This window comes from Pangasianodon hypophthalmus, chromosome 4 (genome assembly GCF_027358585.1).
Source record: "Pangasianodon hypophthalmus isolate fPanHyp1 chromosome 4, fPanHyp1.pri, whole genome shotgun sequence".
NCBI lineage: Eukaryota > Metazoa > Chordata > Actinopteri > Siluriformes > Pangasiidae > Pangasianodon > Pangasianodon hypophthalmus.
Genome location: NC_069713.1, coordinates 14,114,509 through 14,136,539, shown reverse-complemented (window position 1 = coordinate 14,136,539; position 22,031 = coordinate 14,114,509). Strand labels below are relative to the sequence as shown.

The following is a 22,031-nucleotide window of genomic DNA, read 5'->3' as shown; positions in this document are numbered from 1 at the left end:
AATGGCTGTTTATGGTTCCCCCAGAGGGACAATCCGAAGAAGCCTATGATTATAGATTCAATCCATTTTGTGTTCATTTTAAGAACCCTGAAGGAACTCATTTAAGAGAGCACCGACTTGAATCATGTGATGGGTCAGGTGCCATGAGCACTGTCATCTCACCCACACACACACACACACAATCTTGAAATGAAGACACACGATACTGTATTTTGTAATAAAACTAGTGTCGTTAAGTCACTTATTAACCTCTCAGCTTCATACCAGACTAACACAAAAGAGAGGTGTTTGGGGAACAACGCAAATTACGCACTGACATTTCCCTCTCTCTCTCTCTCTCTCTCTCTCACACACACACACACACACACACACACACAGAGAGAGAGAGAGAGAGAGAGAGAGAGTGCACGCACACACACACACACACGCACACAGAAACAGTCATACACGCGCGCGCGCCGACACGTTCACACAGTCGAGAAAGGAGGAAGAGTGGTTTACATCGGAGCGACTCTCTATAAAACAAGAGATTAAAAAAAACAAGCTGGTGTAGAAGGGAATAGACGAGTAAAAGCGAAAGAAAGCAAATGGACCCAGATGAAGAAGCAAACGGATCTCAGAGCGAAGTCACGGTTATGGCATGATGATCACTTGAGCAGCGCTGCGTTTGGGTGACTGTTCCAGTCTGCTTCAGATGGCTAACGCGTCGTTCAACCAAACCGACACCAATTACGCCCAAGTGCGCGTCTGTGCGTCGGCGGTGGCCTTCGTGATTTTGTTCCTCTTCAATCTCTTAATTAACTGGACTATACTGCGAGAGCAGCGTCTGCGCAGCCATGCTCGCTTCGTGCTCGTCTTCCACCTGCTGCTCTCAGCCACCACCTACTTCGCCGTTTGCTTCACCTTCTACCTGCAGATGCACGTGCGAGCGACGCTGCCGGCGCCTGCCTGCGCAGCCCTCATCACTGTGCTGGTAACCAGCGCATCCAACATCCTCCTCACCATCACGGCCATGGCCCTGGACCGCTACGTGGCCATCTGCTTCCCGCTCCAGTACAGCAGCGTCCGTTTCAAACCCTGGCCCTGGCTTCTTGGGGTGGTCACGTGGGCGCTCGCGTCTGTCATCCCTCTCAGCCTTTTCCCTAAAGTGAAGCTGGAAGCGAACGTCCAGTGTGGCCGGAATCAGCTAAAAGTAGGGGGAGTGCATAAAATCTTACTCATCTCGATTTGCACCATACTCATTCTGTACAGTTACGTGCGGATTTTGTGCGTGGGGCGCCGCCTGGGTGTGCTGAACCGGAGGAACCGGGCCGGCTGCAGGACCATCGCCTTGCACGGCGTGCAGCTCGCAGTGTACATACTGCCAAACTTTATTAACTTCGTCCTGCAGGTCCTGACGGAAAAGAACACGATTACGTTAGACACCAAGGAACGTTTTGCTGTGATTACGTTTGTTTTCTTCAGCTTGGCTCAGTGTATCGCTCCTATAGTGTACGGACTGCGCAAAGAGGAGCTGCTGGAGCAACTTCATCTCCGCTTCCCCTGCTTAGCCTGCAGACTGAAGAGCCTGCTGGAGTGGACGGTCGGTGTCACCCACCCTGGACGTCAACCCCGCCAACGGTATGGCTCACATATTCCATCTTCAGCTCAAAAACCGCATAACGGCTTGTTCCAAAGTGCTCGTGCCAACATGCGTAATTTTTGCATTACAGTAAAAGGGCAAGGGTGGATCTTATGAAGAGTCCATCTCAGTAATTAAGGGACACGCTTTATTAAATACAGTATAAGATGTAGCTGATAAACGCCCAAGCACATCTTTAAAACGTTATTAACCCTTAGATACTTCACATTTGGGGCCTAATCAAACAGGTTTCCATTATAACAGTGACATTTTGTCTAGTCAAGAAGCCTGTTTATTAAAGAAGACATGTTGGCAATCCATCATTTAGGCTACAAATTGATTAGTTGTACTGGTTGGCTCAAGTTAAGAACATGAACCAGAAATGTCGTTTTGAACTAGGTGACCAGAGGAAACTGTAGAAAGTGAGGAACTGGGAGAGTTCAGAGCCCTTTTTAAACCTTTATACAAGTTCAATTTAACATGAAAATGAGATACTGTGTGGTCATGTAAACTGGCTCCTAATTTAGACTCAGACCAATGTACTGCAGGTTTTGTGGCTATAAACAAACCAAGGGCACTTTCATGAAACACACAAGAAAAGAATTCATATAATACATTTTCATTTAATGTTAAGATTAATTCTAATTTCAAAAAGTAGTAGGAAGCCACGAGTTATTTTTATACATATATTTTGCCGTGACACTTTCAGTTTCCTATTTACAAAGACATCAGCCATGTTGTCTCCATCACACTGTCTTTCACTTGGTTTTTTTTTTCCCCAATACACCCCACTACCTCCACCATCACACGACCGCAGACCCCCATCTGCTACAGCAATGTCACTTTTTTATGGTTGGTGATGGGAGGGTTTTAGTTTACACAAAAGGACCTGCTACCCAAACTACTTTTAACTTTTTTTTAGCTGAAACAAAAGATTAAGCCATATTTGTATTCTGCATTGAATGTATTTGTAATCAGTTATAATACTGTAGCCTGAACAGGTAATCAGCATCAAAAATAACCCAACAAAAACCATTTCTGCATTTGTTTCAGGGAAAGGAGAATGACGTCAGAGACACTTTTATCAAGAGAAATATCACAGACGACTGTGTGACCATTAGGGACAGTACACAGGGACACCGGATACGGATTTAATACAACTACAGACTGGATTTACAAAGTAGTCACACATTTTCATACAGGAACCCAACTGTGAAATGGTCAGGAGACCAAAGAATAGACTTACAAATCAAGTGGCAGCTACGTGAAGCAAAAGGTCCTCAAAAGCCTCATTTCAACACTGTGGATGCTTTTGGAGTGTTTAATCTGCATTCATTAGAGTAACAATTATATGCATATTGTAGGTCAAGCAATAAAACGCAAGTGTGTTTTACAGGATTATCCAAGTACTTAAGCTCATTTTCATGGAGTACTCGGTTGGTTTAGAATTCATGGGTTTTCCTCTGCTTAACCCTTTAAACTACCAGTCAGCTGTTCCAGACTCACATTCCTCACACGCGTAAGTATGCACCCTTCCTAGTAAGTTTCTTAATAGTTCCTAAAAATAATCATATGATGGGAAATCAAATAACCGTTTGAACTTGTCAGCAGTATCCAAACAATGCAAACAGCTCACCAAGGTCCAACTATTATGAAAAAAGAGCCATGACTCCTCTTAAGCAAACTTAATTTTAAAAGTAATAATAATTTTATTAGTCTGTCAAACCATAGATGTGATTCAGTCACAGATGTAGCTAATATTTCATCACTGCTGCAAGTTCATTATACAGATATCAGCTGGAAAAGATGGGTGACATACCACTAAGGAGACTTAACTAATTTAAAAATTCAACGAGCCCAACAGTCCCTAAGCTGTGAGATTTCAAAGGGGTGGAATCAGTAATACTCAGACATGGCATTTTCAAGTTACTCTTTAATGTTAATAGAAATACAGATAATTAAATGCACTGTGAGTCTCTCTTCATTTTCTTGTTTATTTAATTCTGGCAAGTTTATTTATTTTTAACCACAAGACTCTGTTACATGGTTAAAAACCTCCTGCAGAGACCTCTTGACATTTCTTTAGTCAAACTAATCTTAATTTACTGTAACTGCATTGTGAATTTCAGGCACTGATCAACTGTATGCATGTGTGTAATCCTTACCACGTTAATTTGTAATAAATATATTGCTCAAATTCTGCAATTTCTGTTGTGAATAGACGAACAGACAGGGAGTACAATTAAGGCTTTCACGTCTCATTTCACACATATGCAGATCTGCAGCCATTGTTTACAACAGGAACAGAAAATCCTACATGCACAGAATTGTGGGAATGAAATCCAAAATCTACTAAATAAAAAAGTTACACTGTTACAGTTATGCACATTTACATTTCAGTACCGCAGCACACAGCAATTGAGGATATTTGTGATAAACTGAATACAAAAACACCCAAATGATTTCTTGCTAATTTTTCTAACCATTTGACTGCAAGAATTCTTCAAGGGATGTTCAATAGCCAAGTAATAGAAGGCCTTAAAAAGTTAAATTCACTAAGGCAGTCTGACAGTTTATACACAAATATAAAATCTTATGTACAGAGTGTACTGATGATGGAAAAACAATGTTGAACCAGGCCAAAATTAGCTCTAAAAGACAATGACATGGCAAAATAACAACTGTTTTTCAGTTAAAATCCCTTCAATACAATGACAAATTAACAACACTAGAAAGAGGCCAGATGTGGGTCCAAGTATGTGGTTTAAAAAAAACAAACAAACAAAAAAAAAAAAAACCCTAGTACTATATTTTCAATCAGTGAATCTCTCACATACTATACCAACCAGTTACAGACCCCAAAACACTTTCGAAACATTTCCTGTGCTGAAATCTTTGCAGATTCAGTTTATTTGACATTAATTTTACAGACTGGTACTAGCAAGTCTTATAGGGGTATAACAATTCCCTCCACTCGCCCAGCTTTGAAGCACTGAGCCATGTGGAAAGTCACATGAAATATGAATGCTTATCAATGTCTAAGAGACAGTTAGATTATGACTGACTGATGGCACTAAGAGAAAGAGGAAAGTGATTTTTAAAAGCCCAAGGGATGAGGAGAAACCACCCCTCCATTCTCTACCACAGCTGCAGAAATGGCCCGCAGGTTCTTGAAGATCTGCTTGGATGTGCCTGACCTCAGGAACTTGATGTCCTGCATGATTCTCTCATGAGCCTAAACAAGGAAAAGGCAAACGAGTTAGCAAAGCCACCTGCAGTTCGATATAGGGATGTGGGAGCTCAAGAGTGAACATGAGTAGAAATTCAGAAAAGCAGTTACAAGTGCTGGATAGTGATACACTAGTTAGACTAGCTGTATTAGGATGTACAGGTTTTTGTATTACACACTTTGATAGTAATAGAAAATAAAAAAAAAAAAAAACCCTGAAACGGTACATGGATTACGCTACATAGCGGTGTGATTGGAAGGGGGGGGCGCAACAACTAACCTCAGTACACCAGGTTTCACAAAGCATCTTCTCATGCTGAGCAGAAGAGTGACCCTGACTCAAAGACCTGGAGGCCCTGGGGAGGAGCAGAGCACAAATATTTCACATACACACAGCTTTGGCACAAAGTGTATGTAAAAATAATAGGAGAGAGAGAGATAGTAATAGAGAGAGAGAGAGAGAGAGAGAGAGAGAGAGAGAGAGAGAAACGTTTTGAGTGTTACCGGGACAGCACCACAACCATAGCATATAAGTCAATAGCACAGTCTGCAACTCTTTTCAGCACAAACTGCTCATCTGTAAAGACACAAAAATAGGCTTCACTGCAAGGAATTCAAGTCTATGAGAAAAGGAAGTCTCGAAGACCTGAAAACAAATGGGAAAACACATGCTGATTGTGCACGACGAAAAACTATAATCACATCCACATATCTGAGATCTGAGTGATTCAATACAGAACGGTATTTTTTTTTTTTTTACTACCTTATTTGCCCAAGACCAGAGAGGAAATCAGTCATGCACATTACCACAAAATTGCAAGTTCTGGCATGATATAAACTACATTCAGCAGATAAAATACCAGCTTTTTGATGCTAAAAGATAGACAAACATCACTTCCAATAAAATTTACAGAAAGTCATCACAGTAATCTCAGAAGTCTTAGTTTTCTCCTCTACATATGGGGCTCCATGATCATTTCAATCATCTTACTAAAGCTGTTCCTCATACAAACAGCCATTTTGTTTTTGTTTAATAATATGCCAACTGAGTGGGAAAAAGGAACAAAGTCTGGATCTGGAAGCATATTTTCTTCTCACCAATGATCCTTTTGCCATGCTTTAGAAGCAGTTCTTCAATCACCTCTCCAAACTGCTCAATAGCTTTAACCGCCTAGGAAAAGAGAGGGAAGAAAAGAACCAGCATTTTAAGACATCCATCACTGAAAGCAAATGCCTACCAATGATGAACCTTTTTTCCCTCCATGTGGGACACTGGTTAAAGGGCAGCTTGTCAGTGATGAACAAGTGATCAGTTTATCAAAACTATAAAACTCCTCCTGAGTTTCTCTGAAACTGTGAAGTGTGTCTCAGTTATGTCTCACCAGAGCGCCACTGTGAGCCAGTTCTGGATGGACACTTCCCTGCAGCGTGAGGCCTGTACCCATGCCAGCCTTCCTGCATGACAGAGAATGGGAGCAATTATGCTTATTCATTTTCTTCTATCATCTTAACTTTAAACCACCGAAAACAGTGAGACATACAGCTATAGACAATGAAAGCATGTGTCACCTTTTGGCACGTTTGGTGATCTCCCCAGCCAACAAGCCAGCATTGCTGAATGGACTTTTCAGAGCTTTTTGTAAGTTCTTCAGCTGATTTCCTGCATTCTACGAACCAGGATGCAAATTTGGAACAAACTTGTAAACATACTTTTTATCTGATTTTGTGTCTAATCATGTAAAATTGTATTTCAGTTTTATAACTGATCAAAATTTGCCTTCTACAACCACCTCAGCTTAATTGCCTTTACACTTAGAGCATTCTGCATTTACAGTTTGCAACTGCCTCAGCATACTTTTTTTAGTTTTACAAATGCCTGGCGCTTGTAGGCAAAACAGTTGCATGAACAGTGGCAACTGTCAAAAACCGCTTGTCTGTAACCTCAAATGCAGTTTCGCAGTTTCTACAGGAAATGTTTACCAGGTGCTTGCTCATTTTCCTGTCAGCAAATCTGTTCCCTAATTACCTGGAAGCCGTTGAGCGCCACGAAGAGTCGCAGAATGTCGTTGGTGCCCTCAAAGATACGGAAGATTCGCAGGTCTCGCAGGACCCTCTCGACACCAGCGTCCTGCACCAAAACAACACTATGACTACAAGCAAATGCTTGGTTGCAATATATCTAAATTGTACAGCTTCCACAGAAATTAAGTCAAACTGTGAATTTCCCCATTTTAATTCCGAGTGGTTTATATGGTATAGGTCATATAAAGGGTTAACAAAACTCCAACTTCCCAAACACGTGATAAATCCCCTTGTGGTATAGAGAAATGGATATAACATGGCCCTCCAAAGCTAGTGGTGGGAATCAGTTACAAATCTCAAGTAAAAGGTAATGCACAAACAACATTAACACCAATAGAATAAAAGGCATGACCAAAAAGAATTCAGGTAAGAAATGTGCAGTACTGCATGCATTTCAGTTAAACAAGACAGTTCCTCTTATCCCTTATGCTATTGTTGTTGTCGGACTGGCTGGTTTGAGTATTTTTTATAACTGCTGATCTCCTGGTATTTTTACACACAACAGTCTCCAGAGTTTACTCAGAATGGTGCCATAAAGAAAAAACATCCAATGAGCAGCAGCTCTGCGGATGGAAACGCCTTGTTGATGAGAGCACGACTGGATCACGCCCACAGAAAGGCTACAGATAACCACTCTGTACAATTGTGGTGAGCAAAAAAAAAAAAAAAGCAAAACAAAAAAAAAACAAAAAAAAAAAACACACATCTCAGTATGCACAACGCATCGAACCATGAGGAAGATGGGCTACATCAGCAGAAGACCACATCGGGTTCTGCTTCTGTCAGCCAAGAACAGAAAGCTGAGGCTGCAGTGGGCACAGGCTCACCCAAACTGGACAGGTGAACACTGGAAAAATTAACCTGGTCTGATGAATCTCGATTTCTGTTGAGGCACACAGATGGTAGGGTCAGAATTTGGAGCCAACAGCATGAACCCATGGACCCAACCTGCCTTGTGTCAACAGTCCAGGCTGGTGGAGGTGGTGTAATGATCATGACAATGTGCTCAGTGTTCTTCATTGGCCTTCCCAGTCACTGGATCTGAACCAAATAGAAGACCTTTGGGATGTGGTAGAACAAGAGATTCACAGCATGAAATTGCACCTGGAAAATCTGCAGGAATTGTGTGATGCAATCATGCCAACATGGACCTGAATCTCAAAGGAATGTTTCCAACATCTTGTGGAATCCATGCCGTGAAGAATTGTGGCTGTTTTGAGAGCAAAGGGAGGCCCTACCCAGTATTAGTATAGTGTTCCTAATAAAGTGCTCTGTGAGTGTATTAGAACAACTGTATTAATATAAACCTGTGATGTGCCTTGCAGCCAGAACTACCATCAGAGCTACTGTTATAGAAAATTCATAGATATTTTCAAATGAGAGAATTCACCAGAATTGTAGTATCCACATAATAATAATCCACAATATCAGGCAATGCAACAGAATCCCAACCACAGTGTTGATAGATAAGCTCTAATCATATTGTAAGCTGGTGAAAACATTTAGTTTCATCATATGCATGGCAAAGCTAAGTGTATTGATTTATAGTTAAGATATTTTGTGTAATAAATATGAAGTTCAACAACAGACCCACTAAAAGGGACAGTATCATGACTGCAATCAGGAAACACCAGTTGATTACTATCACACTATCAAGAGAACAGGAGATGTGGTGAGAGACAGCCTTGCACAACAAAACACAAGAAGAGGAACAAGAAATGCCCTGTTTTAGAAATACATTTGCTGAATCATCTAGATGAGTTGCTCAGTTCTGCCTCAGCTCTGCACACTTCTACAATTCACAAGGGTGAACTCAGATCACTCCATTTAGGTTTTGTTTCTGCCTGCTTTGTGAGCACATTTCGCAGTCACAAATAGTTTTCATAGTGTTATGTTTTATCTAAGACAATGATGGTTAAAATCAGTGCATGAACATGACCCATATTTTATTAACTACTGGTTAAGTGTCACATGTAATACTGCAAAAGAAGTTCAGTGGTTAAAGCCTTTCTAAACCCCCTACGCTCTTTTGGAGGGGTTGTAGATTTCAGACACCTACAATGTTTTTCCACAACCCCAAGACATTTATCTGTTCCACTTCAATCATGTGGGAGTATTTCGAGTCTAAGCTATTCACCTTAGAGTTATGGTTACTGTGTACTTCATGTATGAAAACAGTGTGATGAAGTTTTGTTCACTGGTCTTTGACCCATTACAGCCATCTTGTAGAATCTAATTTACAGCTACCTTATCATTTCCTAGATGATCTCATGCCATTGCTTGTTTGCCTTTTTTTTTATTATTTGGAATGTAACAACCATTTTAAATGTGTAAGATCCTGCTATCCTGAACAAATATTTGCTCTTATGACAGTACAAGTTCAACAAGCTCTTCTCGGTGTTTTCCACCAACACTTTTACAGGGTGGTTTACATATATTATATTCGATACACATATGCTGGCCTTTTAAAAAAAAAAAAAAAAAAAAAAGAAAGAAAAAAAAGGCCAGATGTAGCCAAAAGATTATTACTGTGCCTTTGTGTCATGAAATGTGAGCAGACAGCATTTTTTTTACATTTCAGACATCACTCTGAAAAAGCAGATTTGTTGTATTCACTGCAATTTCATCTGCAAGTGGAGAAAAAAAAGAGAGGAAATAAAAATAAATTAAAAAAATAAACTCACCTTCATGAAACCCATTCCACCCATAATCTGAATACACTCATCAGTCACAGTCCATGCTGCTTCCTGAAAAAGCAAGAGACAGCATTTTAATACTTTTTTCTTTTTTTAATCGCACTAGAAATCTCTGCAAACTTTGCAAAACGATACTTAAGATGCTGGTGTTTATGCAAAGCAAGCACACTACAAGCATAGTCATCCTTATAGCAACCTTTCTAGTTATTTAAATGAATGAAATTAAATTATTAAAAAGCTGTTTATTAAAACCATTTCTTAAATAATGCAATCTTAGGAATATTCACTGCAGTCTTTTATTAACAACAAAATTAACATAGGAATATACTGAATATTTGTTTTGGTACAAAATTACAAGTGTGTATATTTCTTGATCACATAATGCGTGTAAAACACTCACAGAGGCAAAGATTTTACTGATGGCAGCCTCGATCTGGAAATCTGTTGCTCCACTGTCCATGTTCCCACTGACCATGTAGGCCATAGACTACAAACAAAAGAGGGGTGTAGAGAATAAAATAAGGTTAGACATTTTAGAGAAATAAGAGATGTTTTTCCCCCAGCAATGAAGGGAAAGGCCAGAGTACCAAAGTTAGTTGTATTTTTGCACTACTTGCTCATGTGATAATTGATCTTAAGAAGTAAACTTCCTCTACCTATATGACAGTCTCACTTGACATGAGGAAATTAATCAAGGCAAAGTATATTCTGCTATGAATATTCTGTGAATATTCTGCTATGCATTTTCTTTTAGTAGTCTGTTATTTAAATATTAAATATCACCATGGATCGTGCCACAAACCTTTCTCGCTTAATATTACACAGTGAAGCTCAATCTTCGGTCAATTCTCTGTGTAATGTTTATGATCATTTTACTCCACGGTTTTCAACAAAGTTCTGCCATGCTGTTTTCCATGCATAACAAGTTACAGCAGAAAAAGTAAAACAGTACAGTCGAACCTAAGGCTGTGAATACGATTACTTTGCTTTGCTGGCTTAGCTACGAGAAGAAAGAAAGAAAAGTAGACTGATGTTAATGAACAGTAACGAACAGCCTAGCTCACCTCTGTAACATACTGCATCATGGCCATTCTGGCCATTTTCTCCTGTATGACTCCGTAGTTGTGGATTTTGTTACCGAACTGTGTCCTGTTCGCAGCATGGTCCACCTGAGAAAAAGAATTGCACAAATGTAAAAGGTAAGTGCAAATACTCGTCTAAAATCATATTTAAATATTTAAAGTATAAATGTACCAAACCAAGGAACGCGTGCAAATGTTAACTGAAGTTAGCTAACAGCTCTGACAACCCAACACAAACTAGCTATGCTAATATCCATCAATCACAATATAAACTAGCTAACTAGCTAGCGTAGCTTAACGGTTTTGAGCCTGATGTTTTTAAGGAATTTGATGTGTAAGCTGTTTGAATATGTGTATCTGTAGGGCCTGCAGATTATAGAGATGCCAAGCTGTTCCACAGCCGTAGTGAGTAGAAAGCAGATTTTTCTTTGATTGCACAATACAATGAATAACACTTTCACATAAAAATAGCTCATTATTGCATCAAACCACGGGCTGCTTTAAATGAATGATTTGCATGAATTCATACATCATCGATCATCGATCTGGAACATGCACTGTATTGCCTCAGAATGAGAGAAACAGCTAGCTGTCACAGACATTGCACTAAATGTCAAAAGGCACGAGACCAAAAACAGTCCACACATATACCCTCTCTTTCTCGGATGTGTCTGTCTCTGTCAGTGTGGTTATAGACTGTATCTATGTGTGTACCAAAACTTCAGAACCACAACCACCCTCCTCATGTACATCTAGCACCCTGCAAAACTGACAACACTTCACTTTTACCTAGTAACTTCATTATTACCTAGTATTTAGGCGAACTTAAGCTAATGTTGCTTATGGTTACAAATTTGAATGGATTGTGCCTTCCAACAGATCTATCAAATCTAGTTTGAACCAAAGTAACTCCTTTATAAACACATTATTATAAATGCACAAGGCTGTTTGGTAACTTGCTGGCTGTAATATACTTTAGTGTATTTTTTTTTTAAACAAATAAGTTGGTATTTATCTGGGGACAGGAATTGACCTACTTTGAGTTATTGACCAAAGTGGTGGCTCAACATTTAAGGCTCTGGGTTGCTGATCAGAAGGTCAGGGGTTCAAACCCCAGCACTACCAAGCTGCCACATGAGTAAGACCCTTACCCCTCTCTGCTCCAGGGCTGCTGTATCATGGCTGACCCTGAGCTCTGACCCCAGCTTCCTAACAAGCTGGGACATGTGAAGGAAAGAATTTCACTGTGCTGTAATGTACACTATATTGCCAAAAGCATTGGGACACCCCTCCAAATCACTGAATTCAGGTGTTCCAATCACTTCCATGGCCACAGGTGTATAAAATCAAGCACCTAGGCATGCAGATTGCTTCTACAAACATTTGTGAGAGAATGGGTCGCTCTCAGGAGCTCAGTGAATTCAAGCGTGGTACTGTGATAGATTGCCACCTGTGCAATAAGACAATTCGTGAAATTTCCTCACTACTAAATATTCCACGGTCAACTGTTACTGGTATTATAACAAAGTGGAAGCAATTGGGAACAACAGCAACTCAGCCACGAAGTGGTAGGCCACGTAAAATCACAGAGCGGGGTCAGCGCATGCTGAGGTGCACAGTGCGCAGAAGTCGCCAACTTTCTGCAGAGTCAATAGCTACAGACCTCCAAACTTCGTGTGGCCTTCAGATTAGCTCAAGAACAGTGCATAGAGAGCTTCATGGAATGGGTTTCCATGGCCGAGCAGCTGCATCCAAGCCTTACATCATCAAGTGCAATGCAAAGCGTCGGATGCAGTGGTGTAAAGCACGCCACCACTGGGCTCTAGAGCAGTGGAGTGACGAATCACGCTTCTCTGTCTGGCAATCCGATGGACGAGTCTGGGTTTGGCGGTTGCCAGGAGAACGGTATTTGCCTGACTGCATTGTGCCGAGTGTAAAGTTTGGTGGAGGGGGGAATTATGGTGTGGGGTTGTTTTTCAGGGGTTGGGCTTGGCCCCTCAGTTCCAGTGAAAGGAACTCTTAATGCTTCAGCATACCAAGACATTTTGGTCAATTTCATGCTCCCAACTTTGTGGGAACAGTTTGGGGATGGCCCCTTCCTGTTCCAACATGACTGCGCACAAGTGCACAAAATAAGGTCCATAAAGACATGGATGACAGAGTCTGGTGTGGAGGAACTTGACTGGCCTGCACAGAGTCCTGAGCTCAACCCGATAGAACACCTTTGGGATGAATTAGAGCGGAGACTGTGAGCCAGGCCTTCTCGACCAACATCAGTGCCTGACCTCACAAATGCGCTTCTAGAAGAATGGTCAAAAATTCCCATAAACACACTCCTAAGCCTTGTGGAAAGCCTTCCTAGAAGAGTTGAAGCTGTTATAGCTGCAAAGGGTGGGCCAACTCCATATTAAGCCCTACGGATTAAGAATGGGATGTCATTAAAGCTCATGTGCATGTAAAGGCAGACGTCCCAAAACTTTTGGCAATATAGTGCATATGTCAGAAAATAAATAAAAGCTGAAAAATCTTTGCCAAGAAACTGGAGTCCGTATAAGCTGATTGCTGCACTGGCAATGTATTCTAGATTATTCCCCTGTTACAAGACAAGTTTTCTGACAGTATTTAACAGTTTTGCAAGTTTGCAAATAAACCAGACTCCCACTCACTGATGCTACAAAGACAGCCCATAGCATAAACTAGAACACTGCGATACTGTACAGCAACCTAAGGGTATATGCACAGTACTGGTATACACACACACACACACACACACACACACACACAGGTTTTAGAATAAGTGTAATATTGTAATAATTGCAAAACATTAAAATTATGAGGCCAAAAACAATGATTAAGATTTTTCAAACTAGCCCTGAGAAAAGCTTTGCTTTCCTTGCATTCTCACAACCAGCTTCATGACGGACCTGGCATACATTTCACAACTATACCGAAATTTCCACATTGTTAATAATTATTCAAAGACCAATTAATTGTCCTTAAGAAATTGGTTGACTATATTATAAAATGTAACAACTTCCAGTCTTTTATTATGCTAATATATACAAAATTACTTGTCAGTTTAAATTGTAAAAAAAAAGGGTGGGGGTTGGGGCCGTGAAATTATTGTGCACAGAATGCGGCAATAATTTACACAACACAGAAGAAGCAGTGAGACATGATGCAGGCAGTGTGGAGTGCTGTGTGCAAGCACATTACCAAAAAAAAAATGTATATTATATTTCACTTATTTCTATTCATTTATATTATAAAAACAGATTATACTTCATTTATTTTTATTTAGTATATTTAATTAAATATATATATATATATATATATATATATATATATATATATATATATATATATATATATATATAAAATGTCTGTTTGAGCGAGCGCGCGTGTATATACACACACATGAATGATAGCGTGCATTGCCGGTACTGTAATGCTGTTCTAAAGTGACATGTTTCAGTTCTTAAATAAAAAACCAGTAGGTCTGTGAATTTGTCACTTTTTTGTTCCAAGGTTTTGCTGATGTTCCAGCATTGATTTTTCAGTTAACTGAAGTTACAAGGTGGTGGGTCCAAATTAGCTCATGTATGATAAATACTTCAGTTGTGGATATTTTATTCCGTTGTTAGTAATAATTGACCAAGGAAATCCCCAAAGTTTAACAACCCTCTAAGGGGAAAAAAAAAAAATAAAAATCATACAAGTTATTAATATCAACTCTAAGCCAGAAATGTCTTACATACATTCACTGCGTGTATGGACATTTAACTGGTACTCTATGCAGGGGCTTCTATGTTTTTTTGCATACTCTGTCACAACAGGCATGGGTTTTTATTCACTTTCTCCAAATAGAAAATTTTCTAGATTTCCAATTCCCATTTATAGACAGTAGATTTACTGTGGTGGTAGCTTTGTATTTTTCCAATTCTATGTTAACAATTCAACAATTAAATGTTCTCTTCTCCAGGGCTGCTACTATAAAATCATCTCTAACTTGTTTGGAACACTCCATTTATTGTGGAATGGTCCATCAATATATTAGATGTTTTGCTGAATTACTACAGGAGCATGTTTATATGCCCAGATTCAAATGAGAGGCCTTTTTTATATTTAAGGTAAATGGTTGAAACAAAAACATACACACAACCAGTCATGAAACACTCTGTAAAAGAAACAAAGTACAGAATGTCAACTCACTGCAGGCTGAACAGCACAAAGTAAAATGTATCTTGGGGAATTTCCCCATACAGCAGCCTACTGAACAGAGGAAGTGAGGGTGATATGGGTGCTGAGAGAGGATGTGGCAACACACTTGGGGCCAAATAAACAACACGCTATTATGACTGTTAAAAATGAAATGAGAGCAAATGAAAACTTAATCAAATCAGAAAGCATTACAGAAACTTTGTGAAATAAAAATGTGAACTGCAAGAAGAACATCTGAACGACAGATGTGATGAGCTATATTTTTAATACTCTAGCTCAGTGTCAATCAAGTGGACTGGCTTTGAGCTTAGACATTTCGTGGTTTTATCTCTATTGATCGAATGTCACTAGGTGGCTAGCTTCAAGAAGCAGGTTATAACGTTCATGGACTAGCTACAAAATGAAAAACACACATGCGCATTTTCTGCAAACACAAACAGTAACGCACCGCTTTAGCGAGAACACCCTTCATGGTTCCTGAGAGTGCTGCAGCCATGCCAAAGCGCCCGTTGTTAAGGATATTCATGGCCACCTTAAATCCTCCTCCGATTTCACCCAGTACGCACTCGGCTGGTATACGAACGTTCTCAAAGTACACCTCTGCTGTGTTTGAGGCCTTGATGCCCATCTTCTTCTCTGGAGGGCCACTAGATCAAGACATGGGCACAAAAGAGAGCAGAAAAAAAAAGAAGAGGGAGAGATGATGAAAGCAAATATTGAGAGACTGGTGTATCATCAGGACAATTAGGAAAGTATAGACAGCAGAATACAACAGACAAAAATCTCCCATCCTAAAGTTCTGCTACAGCAGACCAAATATAGTTTTAGTACTCTTTTTCACAGGAAAGTCATTAGGATAAGCTTGATAATGCCACTGTTAAGACAAACCTTTCCAGTTTCAGGCCTACCCATACCAAGAACGTCCCTTGCTAACTGACTTTATTATTAAGCATGAATTCAGTGCATGGACTTGCCATTATCAAGAACAGTCAAGATAACTCAAGCTTAACTCACTGTGTAACTCCTCCAAAGCTTTTTTCAACAATGAAAGCAGTGATCTTGTCCTTCACTTCTCCAGTTTTCTCATCTTTCACTGGAGTCTTAGCAAACACAGTAAAGATCTCAGCCAGGCCTCCATTACTGTGGCAGGACAGAGAAAGACAATTTTGTACAAACAAAACTATACACACATAAAATGTAATATCTGTCAACAGAGACTCTTGAATCGTTACAGTTGGATGATGAAATTTTCTTTCTGGATTAGGTCTGGTAATGTTAACTAAAAGATATGTATACAAATATGAAAAGCAGAGATGCCCTCTGGTGGTGGAATTACTGAACTCAAGTCAGTGTCTGTGTGTGGTTAAATAGGCACCTGCCCACACACACACACACACACACACACACACACACACACACACACACACACACACACACACACACACCTGATCCAAATTTTGCTTCCATTGAGGGTGAAGTACTTTCCACAGGGTGATTGCACAGCAACAGACCTGATAGAGGCAGCATCTGAGCCACTAGATGGCTCAGTCAGACAGAATGCAGCAATTGTTTCTCCTTAATTAAAAAAAAAAAAAACACAATACAGCCAGATTGAAATACCAGTTGAAATACCAGCCACACACATGAAATACCAGTAAGAATAGGAAAACTGGAAAGATAACCAAGCCTCTTTATCACAGTGTACAGAAAACATGATATTATAGCATATACAGGCCAAAACTAGAAACAGTGGATGTAAAATACTTAGAAATATTTGTAAATAGATGAATAAACACAATAATATGAACCGTAGTCATATGATCATCTCCAACAACTTATCAAATTAAACAATGCATCTATATCATAGCCATGTTCAGTTATGAAAAGTGCTAGTTAGCTCCATCTCCTGGAGAGGAAAGTGTAACGTCTTATTTAACCATATAGCAGGCTGCACTATTGCATATCAAAGCCAGTGGTTTAAATTCGACACTACACACGGCTAATTTACTGAGCTCATCGTATATTTTAAAGGTTTTTTGGAGTGAAAAAAAAAATCAAACATATATTACGTGTTACATAATGTACCTGCACGACTTTACAGTGCATCACTGTGTAAACACGCAGTGCAGTAAACACAGTGCAAGACGAATCAGAGAAGTCTGAAGATTTCTCTAAAGATTGCATTGTACCCATGCATCACACCGTAAAACACTGCATAGTTCCAGTCTCACGCAAAATATATCCACCAAACATCTCTTGATTAACTATATTTGAGGTGGAGTTTGTTTAGACAGTCCCATCAGGCTTAAGTTTACTAGAAAAGCACAAGTAGACAACATTATAAATGCTGCTTTATTTACACAATTCTCACCTGAGGCCAGCTTGGGAAGGTACTTCTCTTTCTGTTGCTCATTGCCGAAGAGGAGAATACCCTTAAAGCCGATGGACTGGTGAGCACCAAGGGTGATGCCCACGCCCAGGTCATGCATGCCCACAATCTCCACCAGCCTGGCATACTGAGGTCACAGATACAGGATTTTCTCTCAGACTTCCTCTAACAAACATCCTTGTTTCCTCCCTGTTTTGGCTCATCAGACTAATCATAATGTTCTCCTCCTTCCAGTTCAAAAATAGTGATACTTTTTTTTTTTTTAATCTATTCAGTTTTGTTTGCACAGTAATATCAGCACTATAATATGAACAGTATATATGAACAAGTTTTCTAGAAAGCTGGTAAATATAATATATACAGTACATATAATTACATATAATTAAAAATACAATTTAATACTCGGAGTACGCTGCTTATCTGGTAGCTTTTGAAATCACAATCAGATATCAAAAAAACCTGTGCATGAATAAACACTCATTCTTTCCAGCTTCCTTGTTTATACTGCTTATTTGTCATTTTCCTTGGCCCCTTTCTTCTCACCTGTGTGTTGTTGAGGCCCACGCCGCCCAGATCAGCAGGCACCTGCAGGCCAAAAGCTCCCATCTCCTTCAGCCCCTCCAAGGTCTGATCTTCTACCTTCTCCAGTTGATCATTCTTAGCAGGGTCATTTACTTCCTACATACACCATATACAAAGATATATAACAACAGGCCAAAAGTAAATTACAACAGATTAAAAAAAAAATAAAATACTATGAACTCTCACTGATTTGTGAGACATGAAAAGGAACTCACTTCAAAAAACTTTGAACAAGGTCCCACGAGCTCCCTGAGAAACTCGGACTGCTCCTCATTCAGCACTGAAACATATGAGCAACAACAACAATCCATTAGTAGCATCACTGTAATAAAAACGCTACAAAATCTTTCATAAAAACTATAACGACAACACAAGTGCATCACTGCATATATGGAAACGTAGCAGGAACAGCAGTGTATTTTACCTGTGGGAAAGGGGAACACCTGTGAGGTGCTGATCTGCCCTTTAAACATGTTCACAGCAAAGGATTTTGACTCCTTAACAAGAGAAAATAAATTTTATTTTTCAAAAGAGTGAACTTATATGTTCTAAAAATCAGTGTGGAGAAACATACCACACTGGCAGCCTTCTTGTCCACTCTTTCAGCCTTGGCAGCAACACCACTGCTGGCTGACGACTTCTCCAAGACCGCCTAGGAATTGAGAGACAGAAATCAGCATGGATAATAAAGTAGGAAACAAAAGCGTTTGCACTATCGTCGGGAGAATGCAAGTTCGAATCCCAAGGATGCCACAGTCATCCATGACCAGGAGCCAAGGGAGTAAAACTGTCTGTGCTCTCTGGGGGAGGGATGGAGATGGCACTCTCTCTCTCCCCTGTCAATCACAGTGACATTAGCCAATCAAGGGCATCTGTGAGCTCATGAAAGAGAAAGAGGGCAGACAGCGTTCTCCTCAGAGTGTGTGACACTACCCTGTGATGCAGCATGAGCAGCAGTTAGAAGAACATGATTGGCTGGCTTCAGACATCTTGGAGGAAGCATCTTCACCCTGCCTGGTTGGTAGCTGTTAGCTACTAACCAGTTGGTATGAAATGGCAGGTGACCAAATTGGAAAGAAAGTGGGGGAAAACAATATTTATGCAGTGATGCAATATCTGCTATTCTGACCTCTCACCTCTTGTCAATAAATATGCTTACTCAGATATCTCCTCTGATACAATAGTTACCACTTCACCCTTTATATTTACGTTGGTTCAGACATTCTGAGTGGCCATGCCATGCAGGTTTACAAATCGCATGACCCCACACACCACAGTCTAAAAACAGACAGGTCGTGTAGACAACGTGACGCTCATGAGCTGCCCAGTGATCCAGAGAGCACTGGCAAGGACACCAAGCCCTTTCCCCTTCTGTCTCTCTCTCTCTCTCTGTTTCCTTTTCTCCCACTCACTAGGAGATAACATCTTTATTATATGACATTCTGAATTGTTTCCAGGTCATTTAAAGCATCTGGTTTGCTCTGTAACATGTTGATAGTGTGACACTCAGCTCCATATTGCCTGTGATCATGGAAACTTGAGGTGAACTTTGGCCCAGATTCTTCACGCCTCCAAGTGGACAAACACACTCATGCCACTATGACTCTTTACAACAAATACAAATGCTTTTCCTGTCCTGTTCTGCATATTATTTACAAATTACGACGTATAAACCTTATTTAGATCACTTTTTAGCATGCAGTCTCTCACTTGAACAAAAAAATGAACTGATCTTACCTCAGCACTTTGGCTAACATAAGGACGCAGGCTTTGCACAGCTACGACAGCTCCTGCTTGCCGTTGTGTTCTAATAAAGCAGAAAAAAAGCAGCAATAATGTGTCTTGATATCACTTATTATTTTTTATGTCTCCAACATCACATTTTCATAATAAATGCATATATACAGAGTCTAAATACCACCGCACAGATAGCTTAGCTAACTAAGTCACGGTCAACGTCACCTTAAAGATAACTGCAGAACAGGCTAGCTAACTTAAACAACAGCAGAAAATTAATAGTTTTAAACAGTATAATACTAATATTTGACTCACCCTGACATGGACTGTGGTAGGCGAAGCACAGCATTACACAGCGCCGCATTCTGAGTGACTTTACGTACCAGCATGATTAGCCTTTTAGCTAGTTAGCCTGGAAGATAACACAGGAGCTTGTTAGAGTTTATTTACCTCACTGAGACCGGAAGTGAGTCTCAGGCTACTGTCAGGATGCACATATTTCATTTAAATCAGAGTGAAGGAAACTAGCTTACAAAATGACAACTTGAACTTGAAAAGGTTTGTTTGTTTGTTTGTTAAAATTTCTCCTGTCGGCTTTTTGTCCTCCTTGAAGAAAGCGCCTGAAGCCTGCAGCTGGTGGATTAATATCAACCACAACACTGACCAACCGGTGAAAGCAAACCTGCTCTGCTGAATCTGTTCTGCAAAGCTACAGGACGATTAAAGGAGGATAAGAGAGTGTCCTTCCCTCTCAGGATACACCGACACTGCAGGGCTTCAGCCACCGGAAGTTCATTTATCTCAGTGGGCGGGGCCTGACCGTGGCTCTGAAGTCACACTGATCCCAGACCTGCTTTATATAACTATATATAGTTATAAAAACAAAAATGTAGTCTGGATGATGTTCATTTCACTCTGAACACTTTTCAGAGAAAGACTTTTACACAGTATGTTGGAATATAATTTATTTCTTTATTATCATTTAAGCGAGAAAAAAAATTATTAAATTAATATATAAATTTATATATAAATAAAACTTATTGAATTATTAACTTATCATTTAATGGAGAAAATACTATGTACTGTTATACAAATAGTTTTATTTGCTGTTGCAGTATGAAATCTATCATAATCATCTATCACATTTTAAAAATTTCTCTGTAATAAGCGTTTAATCAGGCATAGGATTGCACATGTAAAATATCATGAATACAGGTCATCTAGAAGAAGAAATGATTTTGAGGGAAAAGGCTTGTAAGGCTTATAAAATAAACTGACTTATATATCATGAGACAACTTGATATTCATATTAGGGCGAAAAAAAGCTTTTCAAGAATGTGTGGCATGACGTAATGCCGAGTGGGCGGAGCTTGAAGCCTTGAAGTCAGATAATATGGAGGTAAACAATGAAATAAACATATTACTGCTGAGTTTTGACATTTTAATAACTACAGTTTAAGAGTGGACATTTTATAGATGCAATTCATCTAAAAATATGAAAATTTATTGATGTGACCAAAATCACAATTTCTACCTGTAGTGTTTTACCTTGGCTTTCCCACTGAACTGAGACTATTTGAACTAATCCGTTATAGTTCAAAGTAATAATATTATATTAAAATTATATGCTGTTATTACTGAAGTTACTCGAGGGGAGGGGTATTGGGGGTTGGTTTTTAGGAAACTGTCGGAAATTATCAAAAGTAAGAGTCCCAAACGGCTGTGACTCCTTACGTAGTGTATATCACAGTGAATAATGTAGTGCACTATATGTCCAGTAGGGGGCGACTGGGCTTCAGCCAAAATTCCACGCTGGATTAGCCCGTGATTAGTGGACTATATGGGGAAGGATCCCAAATCATATACCAAATTAAAAAGTATTTTACTAACCACAACTACTACTACTACTACTACTAAGCAACATAAATAGCATAGTTTGAGCTATAGGTATTTATATACGTGAATATGAAATGTCCATGAGTAAATATCCAGGTGTATTATGCCGTTGAGTGTTTTTATTTCACTGAAATAATTCAATATAACTCTAAAAACTATGGAGCTATCAGAAACAGGACCTCCTCTTATATGACCTTACACGCAGGAGGGCAGAACCTGTCATGAACACTCAGTTGCCACATTAGTATGTACATCTACCCCACCGGCCCATGTATCAGGTAATCCTAGCCTTTCTTTTAATCAGAGACAGTACTAGAAGGATTTTTTTTTACCTGATAAAATGGTCAGTGAGTGTAGATACAGTAGTATTTAATATTTTTGTACTGTATATATACAACGATCAGCCATAACATTAAACCACCTGCCTAATAATGTGTAGGTCCCCCTCATGCCGCCAAAACAGTTCTGACTCGTCATGGCATGGACTCCACAAGAC

General features: G+C 39.6%; 2 protein-coding genes across 2 annotated transcripts; one reads left to right on the top strand and one right to left on the bottom strand.

Annotated features, from left to right (window-relative positions):
• The first annotated feature begins 292 nt into the window (after positions 1-292).
• On the top strand, positions 293-3,818 carry zgc:194312 (uncharacterized protein LOC794943 homolog). Its single transcript, XM_026936415.3, has 2 exons — positions 293-1,620; positions 2,675-3,818. Exons 1-2 carry the CDS (start codon positions 695-697, stop codon positions 2,733-2,735), a joined length of 987 nt encoding a protein of 328 aa, XP_026792216.1. The 5' UTR covers positions 293-694; the 3' UTR covers positions 2,736-3,818.
• On the bottom strand, positions 3,602-20,426 carry acadvl (acyl-CoA dehydrogenase very long chain). The gene is made up of 21 exons (XM_034303680.2): positions 20,173-20,426; positions 19,955-20,051; positions 19,640-19,709; positions 18,477-18,554; positions 18,327-18,399; positions 18,118-18,182; positions 17,864-17,998; positions 17,303-17,447; positions 16,377-16,506; positions 15,946-16,071; positions 15,380-15,578; positions 10,693-10,797; positions 10,029-10,115; positions 9,617-9,679; positions 6,877-6,978; positions 6,420-6,517; positions 6,233-6,305; positions 5,949-6,021; positions 5,355-5,427; positions 5,131-5,206; positions 3,602-4,856 (listed from the first exon to the last, which is right to left on the bottom strand). The coding sequence occupies exons 2-21, from the start codon at positions 20,026-20,028 to the stop codon at positions 4,719-4,721; spliced, it is 1,983 nt and encodes a 660-aa protein (XP_034159571.1). The 5' UTR covers positions 20,029-20,051; positions 20,173-20,426; the 3' UTR covers positions 3,602-4,718.
• Positions 20,427-22,031: the final 1,605 nt, after the last annotated feature.

Excerpts from the sequence above, each read along its gene's own strand:
- zgc:194312 (XM_026936415.3), top strand. The coding sequence starts at position 695 with ATGGCTAACGCGTCGTTCAACCAAACCGACACCAATTACGCCCAAGTG. Across the intron at positions 1,621-2,674 it reads GGACGTCAACCCCGCCAACG|GGAAAGGAGAATGACGTCAG; the intron begins GTATGGCTCACA and ends CATTTGTTTCAG.
- acadvl (XM_034303680.2), bottom strand. The coding sequence starts at position 20,028 with ATGCTGGTACGTAAAGTCACTCAGAATGCGGCGCTGTGTAATGCTGTG. Across the intron at positions 16,507-17,302 it reads CCTTCCCAAGCTGGCCTCAG|GAGAAACAATTGCTGCATTC; the intron begins GTGAGAATTGTG and ends TTTTTAATTAAG. Across the intron at positions 15,579-15,945 it reads AGCTTTGGAGGAGTTACACA|TGGCCCTCCAGAGAAGAAGA; the intron begins GTGAGTTAAGCT and ends GTCTTGATCTAG.